The sequence below is a fragment of the Onychomys torridus genome, chromosome 4 (genome assembly GCF_903995425.1).
Source record: "Onychomys torridus chromosome 4, mOncTor1.1, whole genome shotgun sequence".
In the NCBI taxonomy this organism is placed as follows: Eukaryota; Metazoa; Chordata; class Mammalia; order Rodentia; family Cricetidae; genus Onychomys; species Onychomys torridus.
The window spans coordinates 114,420,064-114,443,251 of NC_050446.1; the positions used below are offsets into that span (position 1 = coordinate 114,420,064).

The 23,188-nt window shown below is 38.2% G+C and overlaps 1 protein-coding gene across 3 annotated transcripts in view; it reads right to left on the minus strand.

The window, feature by feature from the left end:
• Tasp1 (taspase 1) overlaps positions 1-23,188 on the minus strand; it is a 270,718-nt gene that overhangs the window by 80,057 nt on the left and 167,473 nt on the right. For 2 of the 3 annotated variants that reach the window (XM_036185439.1, XM_036185440.1), the window contains one exon: positions 15,995-16,105. The exons of the other annotated variant lie outside the window; for it this stretch is intronic. In XM_036185439.1, the coding sequence (XP_036041332.1) occupies positions 15,995-16,105 (111 nt within the window). The remainder of the gene's footprint in view (positions 1-15,994; positions 16,106-23,188) is intronic. 3 annotated transcript variants of the gene reach the window in all.

Below are 23,188 nucleotides of genomic sequence, written 5' to 3' on the forward strand. Positions count from 1 at the left end.
GTGCCTGAGCTGTCCTACCCCAGTGACCAAATCGTTGAATACCCCAACTGTCATCACAGAGCTTTTCTCCAATGACAGATGAGAGCAGATACAGAGATCTACAGCCAAATACCAGGCAGAGCTCCAGAAGTCCAGTCAGAGAGAGAAAAGAGGGATTCTATTTTGGATTTATATATGAGAGAGTCTTTAGGGTCTGAGTTGATGGTAGAGGCTACACTGGAGATCACAAGTCAGAGAATTGCAGTGACCTTGGTATGCTATCCCCAGTTGGTGAATATGCAGCACAACCCCACATCTAAGGCTCAGGGAAAACCTAGGAGGAGGGATAGAAAGATTTTAAGAGCTAGAGGATCAGGACACAGAGCAAAACAGTATCCCCTAGATATGACAAGAAATTGCACTTATGAAAACACACTAATATGGTTGCCTAAACAAGATCTGCATAATGAAATATAGGAGACATGCCACTAAGGATGAGAAAATTTTACAATGTCCTTCCAGGAAATGAAGGGCTACAAGCAATCAATGACTACCAAGAGAGGAAGAATTACTTTTCTCCATGGACAAGCCCCCTGGGAGGTTATCAAATCCCAAATGGTCAGCCCTAAACACATGTACAAACATGAATGATAATAATTAAAGGAGAGGTTAATGAATTCAAGGGGAGGAATGAGAAAAGTTGGAGGAGAGGAATGGGGTAGAAAATATATAAATATATAACTCATGTATGAAATCTTCAAAAAATAAAAAAAAAAAATTGAACAGAAAGTCCTTAACTAAATTTTAGTCAAGAGTCAGAGGTACCAAACATTTATAGAGGATTTTTTTTAATACCCTAAGGCTTAAAACTATGCCTTTTTTTAAAAAAAAGAATCCTTTAAAGAAATTTTATTACTAACAAAAGTTGCACACCATGTCAAGGAAAATCATCAAATGCAAGAAAAAAAAGTGGGCAGAAGCTATGAACAGATAAATCCAAGAAAAATAGAAAAGCATCAAGTTATATGTAAAAAGTTTCTCAAAATGACTATAAGAAAAAGATAAAACTACTAAGTATAGTAGCACATGCCTTTAATCCCAGGCAGAAGCAGGCAGATCTGTGAATTCAAGGTCAGGCTGGTTTACACAGAAAGAGTACCCACAGCAACACAGTGAGGCCCTGATTCCAAAAATACATACATACATACATACATACATACATACATACATACATACATACATAAAAGGCTGGGGGTTGAGGGGATTCAAGTAGGAATGGAGGAATCATAGTATCCTTATTTGCAGACAGTTAGATGTTATTACACAAAAGACCCTAAAAGCTCCACTTGGGAACTCCTACAATTGATCATCACTTTCAGCAAAGAGGCAGGATACAAAATAAACACATAAAAATGAGTAGCTTTCCTCTATATAAATGACAAACCTGCTGAGAAAGAAACCAGGAAAACGAACCACTCACAACAGCCTCAAAAAAAAATCTTGGAATAACTCTAACAAAACAAGTGAACGAACTGTATAATAAAAACCTTAAGATGTTAAAGAAAGAAACTGAAGAAGACATCAGAAGATGGAAAGATCTCCCATGCTCACAGATTGGTAAGATTAATATTGTGAAAATGACCACCCTACCAAAAGCAATCTACAGATTTACTGCAGTCCCTACCAAAATCCAACACATTTCTTCACAGAAATTGAAAATATAACCCTAAACTTCATATGGAAATACACACCCTCAACAACACCCACACACCCACATCCAAAGAGGGGGAAAAACAGGATAGCTAACACAATCCTGAACAATGAAAGAACTTCTGGAAATATCATCGTTCAGATATGCATTCATAATCCAGAGCTATAGTAATAAAAACAGACACACTGATCAACAGAATGGTATTGAAGAGCCAAGCATTAAGTCCACACACATTAAGTACAAACACATGAAATTTGATAAAGAAACCAAAAATTCAACTGGAGAAAAGACAGCATCTTCAACACATGATCAAACTGGAAGGCTGTCATGTAAAAGATTAGAAATAGCTGCATATTTCCAGTCTGTATAAACTTTAAGTTATCAATTAACTCCAAATGGATCAAGGACCTCAACATTAAGACCTGATATCCTGAATCTGATGGCAGATAAAGCAGGAAACAGACTTAAACTTACTAGCACAGGAAAGGACTTTTTAAATAGGACTCTAACAGTTCAGGTATTAAGACCTACAACTGATAAATATGGCCCCATAAAACTAAAAGGCTTCTGTATAACAAACGACACCTTAATTCAAGTGAAGAGGTAGCCTACAGAATGGCAAAAAACACTTTACCAATTATACATCTAACAGAGTTAGTACCTAGACTACACAAAGAACTAAAATAAATAAATAAGTAGATAAATAATAAGATCAATAATAAATAATAATAACTTTACAATAAGAAAACAAATAGCTCACTTTAAAGTAGGGTATAGAATTGAAAAGAGTTCTTAAAAGATGAAATACTTTTGTTTAACACCCTTAGTCATCAGGGAAATGTAAAGTTAAAGCTGCTTTGAGATTTCATCTTGCCCCATCAGAATGGCCAAGATTAATAAGACAAATGCCAGACAAAACCCTGTCATGGAGGAGGGGAATGAGCACTAAGTCCTACCTCGAGCCAAGAAGTTATTCAGAATTGACAGGTTCTGGGAGAGCTTTCTTCAATAACATGACACTGAGTAGATTAACTATCAAGGCAGGCTCCACCCATGCAGAGGAGTAGCTGACTAACATAAATTGGATTCCATGTTTTTGGCTTTGGTTCTTAAGAGATTGGGTAAAGGAAATGGAAAAAGATTTGAGAAGACTTATAGGAAGGGAAATATATTGCATGAAATTCTCAAAGAATGAATAAAAGCATTTGTCTTAAAAAAGACAAAACTACAGTGGCTATTTTTAGTTATAATTTTCTATATTTAAAAAAATTGGTCATTATTGAAATAAGAGTATAAAGAGAGCAGTCTGGCATCTCAGAAACATGGAAGCTTCCACTGCATCCTAACAACTGTGAAAAGCTGAATGTATCAGTTACCTTCCACACTGATGGGATAAAATACCCATCAAAAGCAACTTAAGGAAGAATATTTTTATTTTACCTAACACTGTGAGGGTCCTCGGTAAGAAAGTCAGAGAAACAGGAGTTTGGGGCAGTGAGCTACAGTGTGGACCCAGAGAAGCCAAGATGAATGCTACTGGTCAGCTCACTTACTCGTTTGTCCCGTGAGTTCAGGACTCCAGCTTATGGAATGTAACACCTGTAGTTAAAGTGGGTCTTCCCACCTCAATTAACCTAATGTGGATAACAAGCCAAAGGATGAGCAGAGACTTTTCTCCTGCAAGGTGGACAATCAATATCAACAATCACACAGAACAAAATGAAAATATAAAAACTCACCAATGGCATCCATGAGAAAAATGACATCGAAGAATTGCTTGCCCTAAACATGGCAGAATCCACCAGTGGAATCAGTACCTAAGTAGAAAAACTTGAACTAAGGAGAACAATGAAATCCAACTGCTAGAGACCCAGTGAGTGTAAAAAGTCTGATGGAAGTTAAACTCCAATCACAGGAGGACACCTACACTTTCATGGACTCTAACTCCAGAAATTAAACCAGGTTCTCACACTGATATCTCTGGAATAATAGACACTATATTTTAAAACAGTAATGGGGACTAAACCAACAGTCTTGCATAGAGTGCTGGCCAAGCACTCTACTAATGAGCTGCATCCACACCTTTCTGGTTTTTCTTTTGAGACAAGATATCAATAATTTACTCAAGCTGTCCTTTAGCTTGCGGTCATGGTGACTTAACCTCCCAAGAAGCAACAATGACACCTGCCCTAGCAGGCTCCACAAGATGATCTGGTTTTTAAAAAGAACAATAGACCTAAGATAAATCTCACACTAAAGATATACACAGTCATCCAGTGTGTTAAAATTTGATCAGTATCAATAATTGAGCAATTATCAGGCAAAGTTAAAAAAAATCACAGTAAGAATAAGCTATATATTCATTTCAATAAAAGCATCTGTTTTTTAATAGGCCTCGCCACTGGAGAAACCAGAACCTAACTTTGTGGGATTTTATCTAAGCCTAAACAACTGAGGGGAAGAAGAAGCCCCAACAGTAGGCCCCATTAACTATCAATCCCTCCTGAACATGGGCTATAGAACTCTTCTCCAGACTGAATCACTATACACTAAAGGCCAATTTACATGGCTCCTTTTACAGAGCATAGTTGACTGACCACACTCCATGGCAGGCCCCACTGTGGTGCTAGTGGAGATGGGAGAAGTTGGAGGAGACAAATATGATCAAAATACATTATATGAAATTCTCAAAGGATTAATAAAATATATTTTACAAATAAGAAATATAGTAGATAGATGACTTAAAAGAATATGAAGAGGTTAAAATGCACCCATGATAACATTATACAGATATTTTAAATCCCTTCCAGTAAAGGAATGAATACATCACAGAATTATGGAATTACTCAGCTATTAATTTAACTATACTGCAATAAAAAGGGCATCAAGATATGTTAAGTACAAGGGGAAAAAAAGAGAAAAAAAGAAAAAGAGAAAAAAAAGATATGTTAAGTACAGGAATTAACAATCACTGGTAATTAATATCTATCAATATCAATGGTCTCAATTTGCCTATAAAAAGACACAGGCTAATAGAATGGATATAAAACAGGATCCATCCTTCTGCTACATATAAGAAACACACTTCAACTTCAAAGACAGACACTACCTCAGAGTAAAAGGCTGGGAAAAGACTTTCCAGTCAAATGGACTTAAGAAGCAAGCTGGTGTAGCTATCCTAATATATAACAAAATAGACCAAACTAAAATCAATTGAAAGAGATTGGGAAGGATATTACATATTTATCACAGGGAAAATCCACCAAGATGAAGTCTCAATTCTGAACATTTATGCCCCAAATACAAGGACACTCACACAACAAACCTCATACACTAGTAGTGGGATACCTCAACACCCCACTCTCACCAAAGGACAGGGAAGCCAACTGAAACTTAACAGAGAAATAAGGGAACAAACAGACATGATGATTCAAATAGACTTAATAGATACCTAATAGAATATTCCACCCAAACATAAAAGAATATATCTTCTTCTCAGCATTCCATGGAACCTTCTCTAAAATCGACCACATACTCAGTCACAAAGCAAATCTCAACAGATTTTAAAAAAAAATGGAATAATCCGCTGAATTTTCTCAGAACACCATGGCTTAAAGTTAGATTTCAGTAATAACAAAAGTTACAGAAAGCCTACACTCTCATGGAAACTGAGTAATGCCCAACTGAAATCACCAATGGGTCAAGGAAGAAATAAAGAAAGAAATTAAAGATTTCCTAGAATTCAATGAAAATGAATGTGCAACATGCCCAAACTTATGGAACACTATAAAAGCAGTACTAAGAGAGAAATTCATAGCTCTAAATGTCCACATAAAGAAGATGGAGAAATCTCACGCTAGTGACTTAACAGCACATCCGAAAGTTCTAGAACAAAAAGAAGCAAACTCACCCAAGAGGAATAGATGCCAGGAAATAATCAAACTGAGGGCTGAACTTAATAAAATAGAAACAAAGAGAACAATATAAAAAAAAAAAATCAATGAAACGAAGAGTTGGTTCTTTGAGAAAAATCAACAAGATGGACAAGCCCTTATCCAAATTAACCAAAAGGCAGAGAGAGAGAGCATCCAAATTTACAAAATCAAAAATGAAAAGGGACACATGACAACAGACAAGGAAGAAATCCAGAGAATCATCAGGTCATACTTCAAAAACCTGTACTCCACAAAATTGGAAAATCTGGAAGAAATGGACAATTTTCTGGATACGTTATCATATACCAAAGTTAAATCGAGACCAGATAAACTATTTTAAAAGACCAATACAGGAAATAGAAAGTCATTAAAAGTCTCCCAACCAGAAAAAGCCCAGGACCAGATGATTTCAGCACAGAATTCTACCAGATTTTCAAAGAAGAGCTAATACCAATATATTGGCAAACCAAATCCAAGAACACATCAAAAAAATTAACCACCATGACCAAGTAGGCTTCATCCTAGTGATGCAAGGATGGTTCAACAAAAAACTGTCAACGTAATATACCATATAAACAAACTGAAGAAAAAAACCACATGATCATCTCAACAGATGCTGAAAAAGCCTTTGACAAAATCAAATACCCTTTCATGATGAAAGTCCTAGAGAGAGCAGGAATACAAGGAACATACCTCAACATAATAAAGGCAATTTACAGCAAGCCAACAGGCAACATCAAGTTAAATGGAGAGAAATGGAGAGAAAGCAATTCCACTAACATCAGGAACAAGACAAGGCTGACCACTCTCCCCATATTTATTCAATATAGTACTCGGAAGTTCTAGCAAGAGCAATAAGACAACAAAAGGAGATCAAGGGGATACAAATTGGAAAGGAAGAGGTCAAACTTTCACTATTTGCAGATGATATGATAGTGTACATAAGTAACCCCAAAAATTCTACCAGGGAACTCCTACAGCTGATAAACTCCTTCAGTAATGTGGTCAGATACAAGATTAACTCAAAAAAAAAAAAAATCAGTAGCCCTCCTATATACAAATGATAAACAGGCTGAAAAAGAAATCAGAGAAACATCACCCTTTACAATAGCCACAAATACTATAAAATACCTTGGGGTGACTCTAACTAAGCAAGTGAATGACCTGTGTGATAAGAACTTTAAAGCAGCTGAAGAAAGAAATCAAAGAAGATATCAGAAAATGGAAAGATCTCCCATGCTCATGAATAGCTAGGTATAGAAGAATTTCTAAATGGTCTTATTAAATAAAAAACACGGAAATTTGGGTTAAAGCCTTAAAGAGATCAGGGTTTCTGCCCTCTTATTGGCTCTTAGCCCAGCTACCTCACTTCCTCTTCCTACACAGCTCTGTCATTGTCTGTCTGTCTGTACAAACCTCCAGGCCTCTATAGTGGTTACTGGGATTAAAGGCGTATGGCACCACACTTGGCTCCGTTCCCTAATGTTGCCTTGAATACACAGCGATCCTGCCTGCTAAAGGATTACGGATATGTGCTGCCTGACTTCTTTGTTTACTTAAAATGGCTGGCCTGTTCCCCTGACCTCCAGGCAAGCTTCATTTATTAACGCACAAATAAAATATCACTACAGGTAGGATTACCATAGTAAAAATGGCAATCTTACCATAAAGCAATCTACAGATTCAATGCAATCCCCATCAAAATCCCAAAACAATTCTTCACAGACTTGGAAAGAACAATACTCAATTTCCTATGGAAAAACAAAAAACCCAGAATTTCTAAAAGAATCATGAACAACAAAACAACCTCTGGAGGCATCATAATCCTTGACCTCAAGCTCTACTATAGAGCTATAGTAATAAAAACAGCTTGGGCCGGGCAGTGGCAGCACACGTCTTTTAATCCCAGCACTCGGGAAGCAGAGGCAGGTGGATCTCTGTGAGGCCAGCCTGGGCTACTAAGCGAGTCCCAGAAAAGGCACAAAGCTACACAGAGAAACCCTGTCTGGGGGGAGGGGGTGTAAAAACAACAACAACAACAAAAAAAAAAAAAACAGCTTGGTACTGGCATAAAAGCCAACATGTGGACCAATGGAATCAAATTGAAGGCCCTGACATTAATCAGCACACCTAAAAACAGCTGATTTTTGACAAAGAAGCTAAAATTATACAACTGGAAAAAGAAAGCATCTTCAACAAATGGTGCTGGCATAACTACAGGTCAACATGTAGAAGATTGCAAATAGGTCCATATCTGTCACCATGCACAAAACTCAAGTCCAAAAGATTCAAAGACCTCAACATAAATTCAGTATACTTGATATCAGTAACTTGATAGAAGAGAAAGTAGAAAGTAATTTTGAACTCAGTGGCACAAGAGACCACTTCATAAATATAACACCAGTAGCACAGTCATAAAGCAACAATTAATAAATGGAACCTCCTGAAACTGAGAAGCTTTTATAGGACAAAGGACACAGTCAATAAGACAAAACGACAGCCTACAGAGTGGGCAAAGATCTTTACCTACCTCACATCTGACAGAGGGCTAATCTCCAAAATATATAAAGAATTCAAGAAACTAGTGTAGTTGATATATTGTGCATCCCCAATAAACTTATCTGGGAGTCAAGAACAAAACAGCCATTATATTAAACATAGGTTTAGGCAGTGATAGCACACACCTTTAATCCTAGCACTACTCAGGAGGCAGAGATCCAATTTGGATCTCTGTGAATTCCAAGCCACATTGAAAACAGAGCTAGGTGTGGTGGCACACACCTTTAATCCCAGCACTTGAGATCTCACGTCTTGCTTGGGAAAGACACACGCCTTTAATCCCAGGAAGTGATGGTAGGAAGCAGAAATGTATATAAGGTGTGAAAACCAGGAACTAAAGGCTTTTGAAGCTTTGAGGCTTTTGCCAGCAGTTCAGCTGAGATCCATTTGGATGAGGATTCAGAGGCTTTCAGTTTGAGGAAACAAGATCAGCTGAGGAGTTAGTGAGGTGAGGTTGGCTGTGGCTTGTTCTGTCTCTCTGATCTTTCAAAATTCAAGTCAATACCTGGTTCTACGTTTGTTTGTATTGATAAGACTGTTTAAGATTCGTGTTACAAACTAGACATCAAAATACCAAATAATTCAATTTTAAAAATGGGCTACAAGGCTAAACAGAGAATTCTCAACAGAAAAATCTCAAATGGCTGAAAGACATTTAAGGAATTGCTCAATATCCTTAGTCATCATGGAAATGCAAATCAAAATGACTCTGAGATACCATCTTACACCTGTCAGAATGGCTATGATCAAAAACACTGAAGACAGCTTATGTTGGAGAGGATGCAGAGCAAGAGGAACACTCCTCCACTGTTGGTGGGAGTTCAAGCTTGTACAGCCACTTTGGAAATCAGTATGGCGGTTTCTCAGAAAATTGGGAATCAATCTACCTCAAAACCAAAGTGTAACAATCTTGGGTATATACCCAAGGAATGCCCAATCATACCACAAGGACACATGCTCAACTATGTTCATAGCAGCATTATTCGTAATAGCCAGAACCTGTAAACAACCTAGATGCCCCTCAACCAAAGAATGGATAAAGAAAATGTGGCACATATACACAATGAAGTACTACTCAGCTGTAAAAGAAAAAAAATGGCATCATTAAATTTGCAGGCAAATGGATGGAACTAGAAAATATCATCCTGAGCGAGGTAACCCAGACTCAGAAGGACAAACATGATATGTACTCACTCATAAGTGGATACTACATGTAAAGCAAAGGATAACCTGACTACAACCTACAGCTCCAGAGAAGCTAGCTAACAAGGAGGACCCTAAGAGTGACACATAGATATCCCTGTGAAGGAGAAATAGATGAGCTCTACATGAGCAAATTGAGGGTGAGGGGAGGTAATGGAGGGCAAGGAATGGGGGATGAGAACATAAGGGAATGGGAGGTTCGAGCTGGAACAGGGATAGAGTGGGAGAGCAAGGAAAGAGATACCATGATAAAGGAAGACATCACAGGAACAGGGAGAAACAGGGTGCTAGGGAAGTTCCCAGGAATCCACAAGGATGACTTTAGACTACGAGCGGTAGACGAGAGGGTGCCTGATCTGGTCTAGTGCAGTAATCTGATTAATGAATACCCTAACTATCATCATAGAGCTTTCATCCAGTGACTAATGGAAGTAGATGCAGAGATCCATGGCTGGGTGCCAGGCAGAACCCCAGGAGTCCAATAGATGAGAGAGAGAGGAGGGATTCTATGAGCAAGGGACATCGAGATCATGATGGGAAAATGTACAGAGACTTGGCCAGCCAAAGTAGTGGAAACCCATGAACTGTGGACCAATAGCTGTGGAGTCCACATGGGACTGGACTAGGCCCTCTGGATAGGTGAAACAGTTGTTTAGCTTGAACTGTTTGATGGATCGGGATCCATCCCTGGTGCATGAATGGGCTTTTTGGAACCCAGTGCCTAAGGTGAGACACTTTGAGCAGCCTTGGTGCAGGGAGGAGGGGCTTGGACCTGCCTCAACTAAATGTACCAGGTTTGGCTGACTCCCCATGGGAGACCTTGCCTTGGAGAAAATGGGAATGGGGAGTGGGTTGGAAGGGAGAAGCTGGGAGGCAGGAGAGAGGGGAGGGGGATCTGTGGTTGCTATGTAAATTGAATAGAAAATTTCTTAATAATAAAAAATATTTTAAAAAAAGATATGTTAAGTGGCCAGATATGATGGTGTATTATAATTTAGTGGTTGAGAGGTTATGAAAGAGGATTAGAAGGTCAAGGTCAGGCTTGGCTACATGAGACCCTGTCTTGAAAAACACCAAGAGAAGGGAAAGGAAGGAAGGAGGGCCATTGAGTGAAAAAGACAACTATGCTGCTATCTTGTCTGCATACTTATTTAAAGTGCTCATAAAATACATAGCTCATTGATAGAAGACTATAAAAATGTAAACCTTTTAGCAATGATTCTTTCTGACAAAAAGAATGAGATCCAGATGAACAAATGGAGTTATTTGACTTAATTATCATATAAAACTTTTCTATCAATATTGCAATGATAGTCTTTAAATTGGTTTTCACAAGTTTTTAAAAAAACATCAAAAGCAAAACTAGAAGACTTTCATATTTCCACAAGATGAAGAAAACTGTCATTAACATACTTCAATCATTTCCTGAGATTTCAACCATATCACTCCACATAGGAGCCTGTCACTAACTCAAAGTCTTAATACATAATTTTAATTGATGCATAACTGTACTTTTATAAGTACTTTAGATGAGTCCATGAATTAATCCAAGGATCGATTAAAGTTTTGGAACATGAAGGAGTTCTTGGGACCATGTAGATCTGCCTCCTCATTCTCCAATGAAGAAAGAGAACAAAGACTACTTTTGTTTTAGATAGAAAGCTAACTATCAGTGCACTAAAAGAACTCAACCTCCTTGCTTATAGTCCAAGCGTCCACTAAATCCAATTTATCTCATTCCAAGGACTTTGTAAAAATCACATGTACTTCCTGAATTTTTTAATTTCTTAATCCCATGTCCAAATCATCTGATTAAAAAGAATTTCAGATTTATGGACTGACTCCAGTAGAGAACCAAGAGAATTTAGTATGGCCAAAGAATTTTTAAATTTCCTTTTACCTAATATTCTTGATCTTAAAAGAGCGAAATCACTGAAGTAATTTGCAACAACAAGAGATGAGACAGAAAACTAAAGAGGTCCACCTGTCCCAAGGCTTAGGACATTCTTCTATATTTTACACAGATTTACAGAACAAATCAATACTCACTGGCTAACAAGATGGCATTGAGGGCAAATCCCTGGATTCTTCTAAACTAACTTTAACTATCAAATAAACAGGATCAATTAGCTGAGCTATATAAAGTGCCTTGCTCCTTTCTAATGCAAGGAGTTTTTAAGGTAGGGTTCAATAGGCACTAATAATAGGTTCCCAGAGGCGAAACTGCACAACGTCATCAGCCATTTTTGAAAGTTATACAAAGGAAGACTAAAGCATCAGAAAAGACTAACATTTAGGGAGTCCCTAGACCCAAACTGGAGTTCAATTAACAGTGACTTTGTGGCTTTAGGTTCTGCAGGTTCCTTCAGGTCCTTCTAAATAGATGCAAAGTTACCATGCACTATAATTATATACCTGTCACAGGACTTCCTTTTTGGGGGAGGGGGAGGGGATAGGGGAGTTTGAGACAGGGTTTCTCTGTGTAACAATACTGGCTGTTCTGGAAGTCACTTTGTAGACCAGTCTGGCCTTGAACTCATAGAGATCCGCCTGCCTCTGCCTCTTGAGTGTTGGGATTAAAGGTGTGTGTCACCATCGCCTGGCTTGTCACAGGACTTCTAAGAAGTTAGCTTTCACAAACCTCTACTTTAAAATTCTTATATTTCTTCTTATTGATGTCCTGAGACTACAATGACAACAAATCATATATAAATCAAATGTTATTAAGCCAAAAATCATTTTTCTTTAAAACAGCATTCAACACTTGTAGTGGGCATTGTGTTCCCTGAAATATTGTGTGTTCCCCGAAATAAACATATCTGCGGTCAGAGAACAGACAGCCACTAGAACAAAGCCAAAAATGGTGGCTAGAAAATGGGAAGAGTAAGCCATAGCAGAAGTTGGGCGGTGGTGGTGCATGCCTTTAATCCCAGCACTTGGGAGGCAGAGCTAGCTGGATCTCTGAGTTCAAGGCCACTTTAGAAACAGCTAAGCATGGTGACCCACGCCTTTAATCCCAGAAACCCAACCTTTAATCCCAAGGGAGTGGGGGCAAAAAGAAAAAGGTATATAAGGTGTGAAGACCAGGAACTAAGTGAGTAAAGCATGTAGTTAGTTAAGCATTTGGCTAAAGAAGCATTCAGGCTTTGGAGCAGCACAGTTCAGCTGAGAGCCTTTGGGATGAGGACACAGAGGCATCCAGTCTGAGGAAACAAGACCAGCTGTGGAACTGGCGAGGTGAGGTAGCTGTGGCTTGTTCTGATTCTCTAATCTTCCAGCATTCACCCCAATAACTGGACTCAGGTTGGGTTTTATTAACAAGTACCTTTAAGATTCCTACTACTAACACTATTACTAAAATAAAAGAATAAGATCTAAGTCTGACTGAAAGATCTGAGAACTCGAAAGAATGCAACCAATCTTTTCTGAAATTCACTATTAGTAAACCTCAAGTCCTATTCATAATTTATTCCTCAGTTTGTATGTCCATATCAAGTAGCACTTTTTAACACACACACACACACACACACACAGAGAGAGAGAGAGAGAGAGAGAGAGAGAGAGAGAGAGAGAAAGAGAGAGAGAGAGAAACACAACCTTCCAGATGATTTGAAACCTTGGATCTTTTCAAGGCCTTCATAACATTAGCATAAGGAAAGTAAAACAAGCTGAAAAGATGCCTCAATGGCCAAGAACACGTGGTGCTCTTGCAGAAGACATGGGCTCAATTTCTAGAACATACACAGTGGCTTACCACCATCTGCAACTCCAGTTCTTAAGGATCCAAGGCATTCTCCTGGCCTCTGTGTGCACCAGGCCAGGTGCACATGAGGTGCACAGACATATACACAGGAAATACACAAAGAAGAAGAGAAGAAGAAGAAAAAGAAGAGGAGGAGGAGGAGGAGGAGGAGGAGGAGGAGGAGGAGGAAGAAATACCTGTTGAAAATCCCTTCCTTGTGAAATAAATTTTCCTTTGGTTAGTCATTCTATTTTCCCATAAATAAATATAATTTTTCTGAGCATAATTTGTTATTTTCTCTGTGTGTGGCTGAAAACCACCTTTCGAACACAGCATGATGCTTTTAAAGGATCAAGGTAACAACCTAGGATTTTGAGGAGGTCATTCAGGTTTTAGTCCCACACTAGGACCCCTTCATTTTCCCCTCAGTGAATCCAGCTCAATTTGGTTTCATCCTTTGAGCTTCTTAAAATTCTACATCATAACAAATTCACAGGGCAAAGAACTTGGGGTAGGTAAAGCCCAAACTCTTGAAAAAGCAATAGTTTGGAGAAAACACTTGCTTAGCCTGGTCCCCATAAGAATCCTTAAAATAGAGATGGGAATTGATATGTGATTTGTGGGAAAACTAAAGGTTAGTCACTAGTAAGAGTTTCTGTTCCTCTTCCTGAGCTGACAGAGGTAAAGGATGGGGGAAATGAGACAACAAAACAGCCCCAGCTAGATTTGGAGACCTGTGCCTCCTTTCCCCACAAGATATAAAAGGAGAGGAACTGATGGTGCAGTCCCCGCTCCAAGGCGCACTCAGGACAGCAGCAGCATGCTCTATTAGTGAAAGAGGAAGTCTGATGTGACCTGACTATCCAATCAAGTGCCCAGAGGTTCCGCCTCCCTGACTGAACTACCAGGGCTCACTGAAAGGCGGAGAGGGAACACTAGCTGAGAAGGTGAGCTGTCTATCACTTGAGTATCTGTGCTCAGTGGTCGCTGTGTGGGCTAAGGAGCCAAAAGCTACAGCTACCACAATGAATTAAACGGTGACAAAGGCTTCCTGCCTAAAACAGGTGGAGGCCAAGTCACATCTTGGTAGAAGCCAATAGTTGAGGAAATGTGTTGCAGAACCAGAGTGTCCCTCCACAAAAACCCCAGAACACAGATGCTCCCTGAAATCTAGGTGCCACCAAAAATGGAATAAAATATCATAATACAAAACAGTTAAGTGTATATATATGGATATAGAAAATAATGAGCTTATGTAGCTAGTAAAAAGGTGAGTCAACAACTGAAGTTAGAGAGGATGAGCACAACTGTAATATGGACCCTCTCATAAGTTCCAGCAGAGATTGGGGAAGAGTGCTGGGCTTGGCAGCGTGGGTACAGGGTTACCTAACAGAGTCTGCTTCAGCCACAGGTCCAGAAAGTGTTCCTCTAGAACCATGGAGCCGGGCCCATTGATAACCCTTCTACAGCTCTCAACATAGAAACTAGAGCTCAGTAGACTGAACACAATTGTCACTCATGACTCTCTCAACAAGTTCCTGCATCCCAGAGGGTCATCTGCCAAGCAGTCATTCCTTCTGATGTTCTCTGCAACCTACATGCTCTGAAAACCTTGCCCTCCCTGACACAGGGAACCCACTGCACACAAGTCACCCAGAGCTCAGCATCTGCGCCCTTTCTGAACTCTGAAGCATGACCTATGTGGTTCCAGATTCATCTTACCCTGACCCAACCAGCAAAGTTCAGCTGTCTGATGGTCAATGTCTTCTCCGGTGGGATTTAAAATCCCCTGAGTGTGTTCTAAGAAAACTTTTATCCCCAGGGTACCTGTCTGAGGGTTTCTATTGCTATGATAAAACACCATGACCAAAAGCAACTTGGGGAGGAAAGGGTTTACTTCCGTTTACAACTCTCCAGTCATACTCTTATTACTGAGGGACATCAGGGCAGGAACTCAAGCAGGAACCTGGATGCAAGAACTGAAGCAAAGGCAATGAAGGAGCACTGTTTACTGGCTTGCTAAGCCTGCTTTCATATACAGTTCAGGACTACCTGCCCAAAGATAGCACTGTCTACAGTGGGCTACACTTTTCCACGTCAATTATCAAATAAGAAAATGCACCACAGACTTGCCTACAGCCAGTCTAATGGAGGCATTTTCTCAGTTGAGGTTTCCTTTACTCAGGTGACCGACCCTCAGTTGTTGTCACGTTGACATAAACATATGAGCCAGCACAGTAGGAAACACTCTCCATGTATGTTCTAGTTAGAAAGTCTTCCTTGTTAGACTTCACCCATGTAATCTATTGAATGGTTTCTAAATCCTGATTAGAACAGGAGTGCCACATCTACTTTGTCTCAAAACCTAAGTGGACCACTTTTTCCACTGATGGTTTCCTCAACTTAACCAAACAAACAAGGAAATTTCCCTCTGACATGCTCAGATTATTACCCAACACACACACATATGCGCATCTCATTAGAGGACTGGGCAAGTGTCCAGACAGGACTCCATCCTGACTATGTGCAGTGCACATGGTAAAAGGGTGAGAGGGATCTGAGGAATTTCAAACATGCTATAGCACATTGTCCCTTGAATCTCTTTACAGAGTTTCATTTTAGTACTTGTCAATTTAATGCTAGATAATGTCTCAGAATCCAGACACTAAATTAGTCAAATAGTTGATATGCTGCAGTAGCTATTGTGATAGAATTTCTGCTTACAAACAATATTAACTGAAGGTCTAACTATATGGTAGGCAGTGAAAAGTCTAGAGGCTTACGTGGGAAAATTAATTCCTAATGTATACAGCTCAGGAAAATTCTCTAATTTGAAAGATGTCCTTTTCTCAAAGTTCCACTTACTGATAAACTTGTTTTGCATAGTCTCCAACAGAGCTTGGTGAGCATCTTCAGCTTGTAAAGCGTGTGAACATTCTCTAGCCAGTATGGTGCGCACAAGATGCTCTCCACATCCTACAAGTCCAAGAAAAACAACAGTTGAGGAAAAGCAATACTGAATGCTTTGCTTGTCTCAATAACATAAAACACTCTTGCACACAGCTTACGAAGCAGTTATGTAACAGAACAACTCAGTGAGGGAATGAGATGACCTCAATGAACAGTCTGGTAATTTTAGTAATGACATTCAATACAATATAAAGAAACATGGGACTATTTAATCTAAAAAAAAAAAAAAATAGATAAAAGAAATCTCTTTTTCAGAGTAATAATTTATGTAACATGGGAATGAAGATTCTGTACCTAGGGTTCTGTCTCATTCCCACTAATGAGTAACTACAAACCACCCTGTTGGGTGGTCTTATTCTCCCATATAATAAGTGGTTTCTACAGCTGTCAACCATTTTCTTTTTGACACTTCACTTGCCTGGGTGGTTAAAGAGAAAAGTTGGCATTTTCAGAGGCAGTCTAAATCTCTCCCTACCTATTGTTCAAGAAAATCACACACTGAAAGTGTGAAGGGGACCTAAGAAAATAGCACCTTTCTGGCATTCTTTCATATTCACATAGCATTTAGGAGTAAAGTCTCTCTGTAGTTTTAAAGAAAAAGTATATTATGGGGCTCAAGAGATGGTTCACAGTTAAAAATACTTGTTCATACAGAGGACCTAGGTTTGGTTCCCAGCACCCACAACTGTCTGTAATTCCAGACTAATATGGGTACTGGACATACACATGATGCACATACATCCATGCAGGCAAAACACTCATACATATAAAACACAGAGAAGGAAGGAAGGAGTGATGGAGGAAGAGAGTGAGAGGGAGAGAGGGAGGGAGAAGGAGGTGAGGATTTTAACATGAGGCAAATTTGGACTACTCAAACCCACTTGTAAGTAGGTTCAGGCAGGTTTGCACTGATTAAGAGTTATGAACAGAAGTTCTATGGCAGTAGCTACTGCAAAAGTAGAGTCAAAGAAGCTAAATTTAAGGATTGGTGAGTTTTAGAGCATTTCTTGGAAAGGAGCAACTTCCTTTCTACAAGAAAACAAAATTTAAACATTTAACCCTCGTATCATGATCTACACTTCTGAGAATCTAAAAAACAAGCATATTTCAAGCCACCTTCAGAAAGAACTCCATAGAAGAGTGTCTAGGATCTATTCAGAGTCCCAGCAGGACTAGGCACAACTTAACATTTCTGCAATTTGCATACATGCACATGTGATCCACATAACACACATACATGTTGGGGAAAAACAAGTAAACAAAAGAGGGTCTCAACAACCATAATGAAACTTGGACTGAAACAGCCAAATAAAGCAATCACTTTTACTTTTTACTTAAAAATTATTCATTTTTATTTTAAATATGTGCATAAATGTATAAGCACCAAATTCATGCATAGTGCTGAAAGGCCAGAAGAGATTGTTACATCCCTTGGAACTGGAGTTGCAGACAAATAGTATTGAACTATCTGGGGGTGATAGGAATTGAACCCATGTCCTCTTAACCAGAAACCATTTCTAAATAATGGCAACAACTTTTTTTGGTGGAGAACCTTCAGTCTATAAAATAAATGAAAACTAAATGATACTTAGCTCTCTCCTGGGCAGTATTACTGTAATGAGAATCAAGTACTACTGATAAATCTTCAGAAACATTAGCTATAATAACCATTAAGCCACGTTGTTGCCTTTCATTTCAGAAATGTCCTCTTCACACATACACCTTTCCCCCTCTGTTCACTCCTCTCCAAGTATCCCCTTCTTAAAATAAACATGCAAATATGCACATATGTGCACATTATATATACATATACTATGTATACTCATGTCAAGATACCAACAGTTCACATAAGTGTGAACACAACTGTCAAGCTGCCTGATATCTTATGGAAATGTCACTTTTCAAGATGCCTTTGTAAATATCTACATTTAAACAAAAATTCCCATGGAATTTAATATAGAATTTTGTGGGAAGGATTATATCAATCCTGTTTTGTTCAGTACTATTTGTTTTATAAGCAGAAAAAAATAATAAAAGTAATAGTTAAAAAATATGATTGACACTGTGTAAAGACATTGTATTAAGGTTACAGAACCTCATACATTTTAATTTTCTTTGTGCATATATTTGATGTCATAATAATGAAATATTATACTTTAGGACAATAGTGACAGAAAATTAGCATACTATAAGCTAAATGAATATTCAGAAGGTTACATACACATGCCTCAAGTAAAACAGTTAAGCCACAGTTATAACACTACATCAAAATTTCACATGTGTCAAGAAGAGATTTTCCTCTCTTCCTGCAGGAGAATATAAAGGGTTTCCCAATGACTGAGCTTTACCAGGAAACTATTAAAATTCTGATTTATAGTCTGACATGTTATTACCTTAACAAAGGGCTTAGGACACCAAAACTTTTTCTACCATGGATTCCAATTAAGGAATATTGGAGTTTTTACCCACTAAATACCAAAGTTTCTTAGAACATGCTGCAACAGAATTGAATTGTGAGTCAAGTGTTATTTAACTTTGCGTTTCATTCTTTACTCATACACATTAGAAATATATTTTCACTACATCTTTAAAAAAAAAGATTTATCTCTTCATTGTGAGGCCCCTTTGATTTGCATCCCTTTTCATCTGTTAGGAGAAATCCCCTCTGCAGATGGTCCTCTTGGATGAAGGTGCCATTGAGTGACGACTTCAGGTCCCCAAGGAGATCACTTATTGGGATACTACATATTCTTTTATTTATATTTATTTATGCTGTGGAATAATTCTTCTATACACTGTATAAATTGTGCTGTGGGTGATTTAATAATGAAGCTGACTGGCCAATAGCAGAACAGGATAAAGTTAGGTAGGAAAACAAAACTGAAGACACCGGGAAGAAGGACAGAGTCACAGGAGTCACCAGCCAGAAACAGAGGAAGCAGGATGTGTACAAAAATGGAGTAACAAGCTATGAGCCACATGGCAGCAAGTAAAGGAATGGAAATGGGTTAAGAGTTAGCTAGTTAGAAGCCAAGCTATTGGCCAAGCATTTATAATTAATATTGGGACTCCATGGGAATTGGTGGGTGGAGGAAAAAAAGTCTGCCTACATTTATTTATTATTTGTTTGTTTAAGGTTTTGGGGACAGGGGTTCTCTGTGTACTTTGGAATCTATCCTGGAACTTGCTCTGTAGACAAGGCTAGCCTTAAACTCACAAAGATCTGCCTGCCTCTACCTCTCTAGTGCTGAGATTAAAGGTATACACAACCACCACCCAACCACTGCATCTTCTTTTTGTTATTGCTTATACAAGGAAAGGTATGTCATGACCTTATAACTTATTAAAAACCAAAGATTATGAATACAACAAAGACCTGAAAACAAACAAAGCAATTCAGAAAGGTGGTGTGGTGAGGCTCAGTGGCAATCCCAACACTTAGGATGCAGAGGCAAGGAGATCAGGAGCTCAAACTCAGCCTCAGCTGCACAGGTAGCCAAAGGCAAGCCTGCCTACATAAACATCAATGAAACCTACAAATAAATGGAATGAAACACACAGTAAATTCATAATATGTTTGGAAAAGCATTAGGAATGGGCCAGTGAGATAGCCTAGTGAGTAAAAGTGCTTGATCCCAAGCCTGATGACCTGAATTTGATCCCAGTGACCTGCATTATAGAAGAACAAACCAACTAGAACAAACTATCCTTTGACTTCAACACATGCATGTTTTTGATGCACATGCATGAAATAAGTGTAACTTTTTAAAATAGCTATTTTTAATGTGCTAGTATTAATAAGATAACTAGAAGAAAAAAATTGAGCTTTTTCTGCCTTGGAATGTTCTGCCTATAGGAATATATAGAAGGTTTATTGAAAAAAAATGATTTTCTATAGAAGTGAAGGATTCTAGAAAATATATGAAGGGGATATAAAAGAATAAGACTACATGTACTTATAACCTGTAAAATAATACTGCTAAGGCAACAAAACTTAATGACTGCTAATATCACAACAGATATAACCCAACCCTACCTGTCTCTCGATAAAATTAAGACATAGTTGTATCTGAAAGGACTTTAGCAAGCCGGAGCAAGGGAAAATGAGGCTCTGGCAGGCCTTGTCCTTCTTCCCCACTCACTCTGCCTTGCTAAAAAACCATTAGATTACATTCCTAAAGCTAGCCACCAAGGTCTATTCCCTTATTTGGACACTTCCTCCTTCTGAGGCTGACTACCAAGGTCCAGTTATCCAACTGAAATCCAGCAATCAAAAGCCCCCTTTGGCTCACATAATTAACATGCCCAATTAAAATTAAACACCTCATCCTAACACAGGGTTTCCCTTTTTACCTTTATAAACCACCATTTTCCTATGTGCCAAGTCTGTCTCCACTCTATCCAGAGGCAGTCCTTTGTCCCTCTGGGACAAATACCCCTTTCCTTTTCCTTTCTTCCCTCTCTCTCCCCACTTCTCCTTCATCCTCCATCTCCTGTCTTTGTCTCTTATTCCCTGTCCTTTATCCCTCTGGGACAAATAAATCTTTGTGCTGAGACCTTGGTCTTGGAGTATCAAGCCAATACCAGTCCCTTCAGTATCATGACCAAGACATTTGAATATGAACATATTAGTAAGCTTATAAATTCTACTATCAATTTTCAGAAAGTGAAAGCATCTACAAAAACCTACAGTCAACATGCTGGAAAATTATGAAAGTCTACATACTTGGTTCATCACATTTCTTCAACAGTATGCTAAAGATCCAAGGCATTGCAACAAGATAAGGTAATGAAATAAAAAAGGAGGAACAAAAATATATAAGAAGAAAGAGAGAGATAAAAGACAGAAAGCTGGGCATAGTGGCATTTAGGAAGTGGAGTCAGGAGGATCAGGAATTCAAAGACAGCTCATTACATAGCAAATTCAAGTCACCCCAGGTTATAAGACCCTGTTTTAAATAACCAACCCCAAATACAAAAAAATTCAGGAAGGAAGAAATAAAACAGTCCCCATTTACAAATGACAAAATTTTTACATATAAAATCCCTCCAGGGGGTATGTCTACAAAATAAACACTAGTGGTATGCCTCAAAATTTTTCCTCTCTGGTTAGTAATCTAGGGTAACTGTTTGCAGATCTCTGCCTGTTACCAGCTTCCAAAATGTGGGCCTGAACTTAAATTTTTTCCCATAGCCATCCAATCAACCATTCACATGTTATTAAGCTACTTTCTACTAGTTTAAGTATATTAACAGCTGGCTATTTTTTATAATATTTATTGTATTATAAGACTTCTACAAAAGATAACCCATATAAACACGGTCTCATGCTCTTTGGTGCCCATGTATCTAGAATGCATAGGGAAAATATAATATTTAGCAAGGTAATCCAAACTCAGAAAGACAAAAATTGTATGTTCTCTTTTAAATTTTAAAGTGCTTATTAGGCAATCATGAGGACCTTAGTTCAGATCCCCAGAATCCACATAAAATCCAGGCATGGTGGTGTATATATGTAAAACAGGCTTTGGCAGGGGATACAGGCTGACCCTTAGGGGCTCACTGGCCAACCAATCTAATTGAAACATAGAGCCCCAGGTTCAGTAAGATACCCTGTTTTGCTGTTGTTGCTGTTTAAAAAAAAAAAAAAAGAAAGAAAAGAAAAGAAATTGGAGAAGGACTAAGAAAGATATCCAAGTGTCAACTTCTGCCTTTGGTATGAACCCTACACAACTGAATACTCCCTCACATACATGCATATGTCACATTCACACCTAAAACAAAATATTATTTAATTTGGAATAAACAATACATAGAACAAATGAAGCAAACACTTGGTTCTTTGAAAAGATAAGCTTGACAAACACTTACCTGAACAAATCAAAAGAAAAAGACTCCAAATAATAAAATTAAAAAGAACCATTAAAACAAATACAAATGAAATTCAGAAAATCATTAGATCGTACCTTTAAAGCGTACACTTCACTAATTTGGAAAAACAAAAGAGGTAAATAACTTTCTAGATGTAAATGACCTAAGAAAATCAAGCCAAGATGAAATAAAAAATGTAAATAGATTCTACAGCAAGCACTGAGATTGAAACAATAACTGAAAATCTCCCTACCTGGGGCTGGAGAAATGGCTTTTAGAAGTTGAGAGCACATACTGTTCTTGTCAAGTTTGGCAGGCAGTTCAAACAAGCCTGTAACTCCAGCTCTAGGGTTTGGCCTCCAAGAATACCTGAACCCACATCTGTATAACTTAAACACACACACACCACATGCATCGTTTTTTGTTTTTTGTTTTTTTTAATCTCCCAACTATAAAGAGTCCAGGCCCAGATGGATTCACTGGTGAATTTTAACACACTTTCAAAGAAGAACACTAATGTTCCTCAAACTAGTTCATGAAATAGAAAGGGAAGGAACACTACTACACTTTTTTATAATGCTAGTATGTATGACAGAGATACCAAGAGCAGATAAGGGAAAACAGGTCAATATCCTTGAAGAACTTAGATTCAATTCTCAACAAAATACTTGGAAACTAAATTCAAGAATACATCAAAAGTAATACTCACCACAATCAAGTTGCATTTATGCCAGGGGTGTAATGATGGCTTTACACACACACACACACACACACACACACACACACACACACACACCAGTAAGTATTATACATTTCCTGAATGGACTCAAGGATAAAAATCACATGTTCATCTCAGCAGACAAAGAAAAGGCTTTTGATAAGATCCAATTTCCTTTCATCATTTAAAGTGATAAAGAAATTCAGATTAGAAAGAACATACCCCAATCTAATAAAGGCTATGTATATGACAAACCTATGGCCAACATTAAATGGGGTAAAACTCAAAAGATTTACACAAAAATCAGGATCAAGAAAAGAGGTACAATTTCTCTGTTCCCATTCAATAATGTACTAGAAGTCTTAGCCAGAAGAATAAGACAAGTGAAGTAAATAACAGGGACACGATAGGAAAGGACAAAGTCAAGGTATCTATTTGCAGATAATATGACCTATATATGAGATCTTTAAAAAAAAAAAAAAAACTGTACCAGACAACTC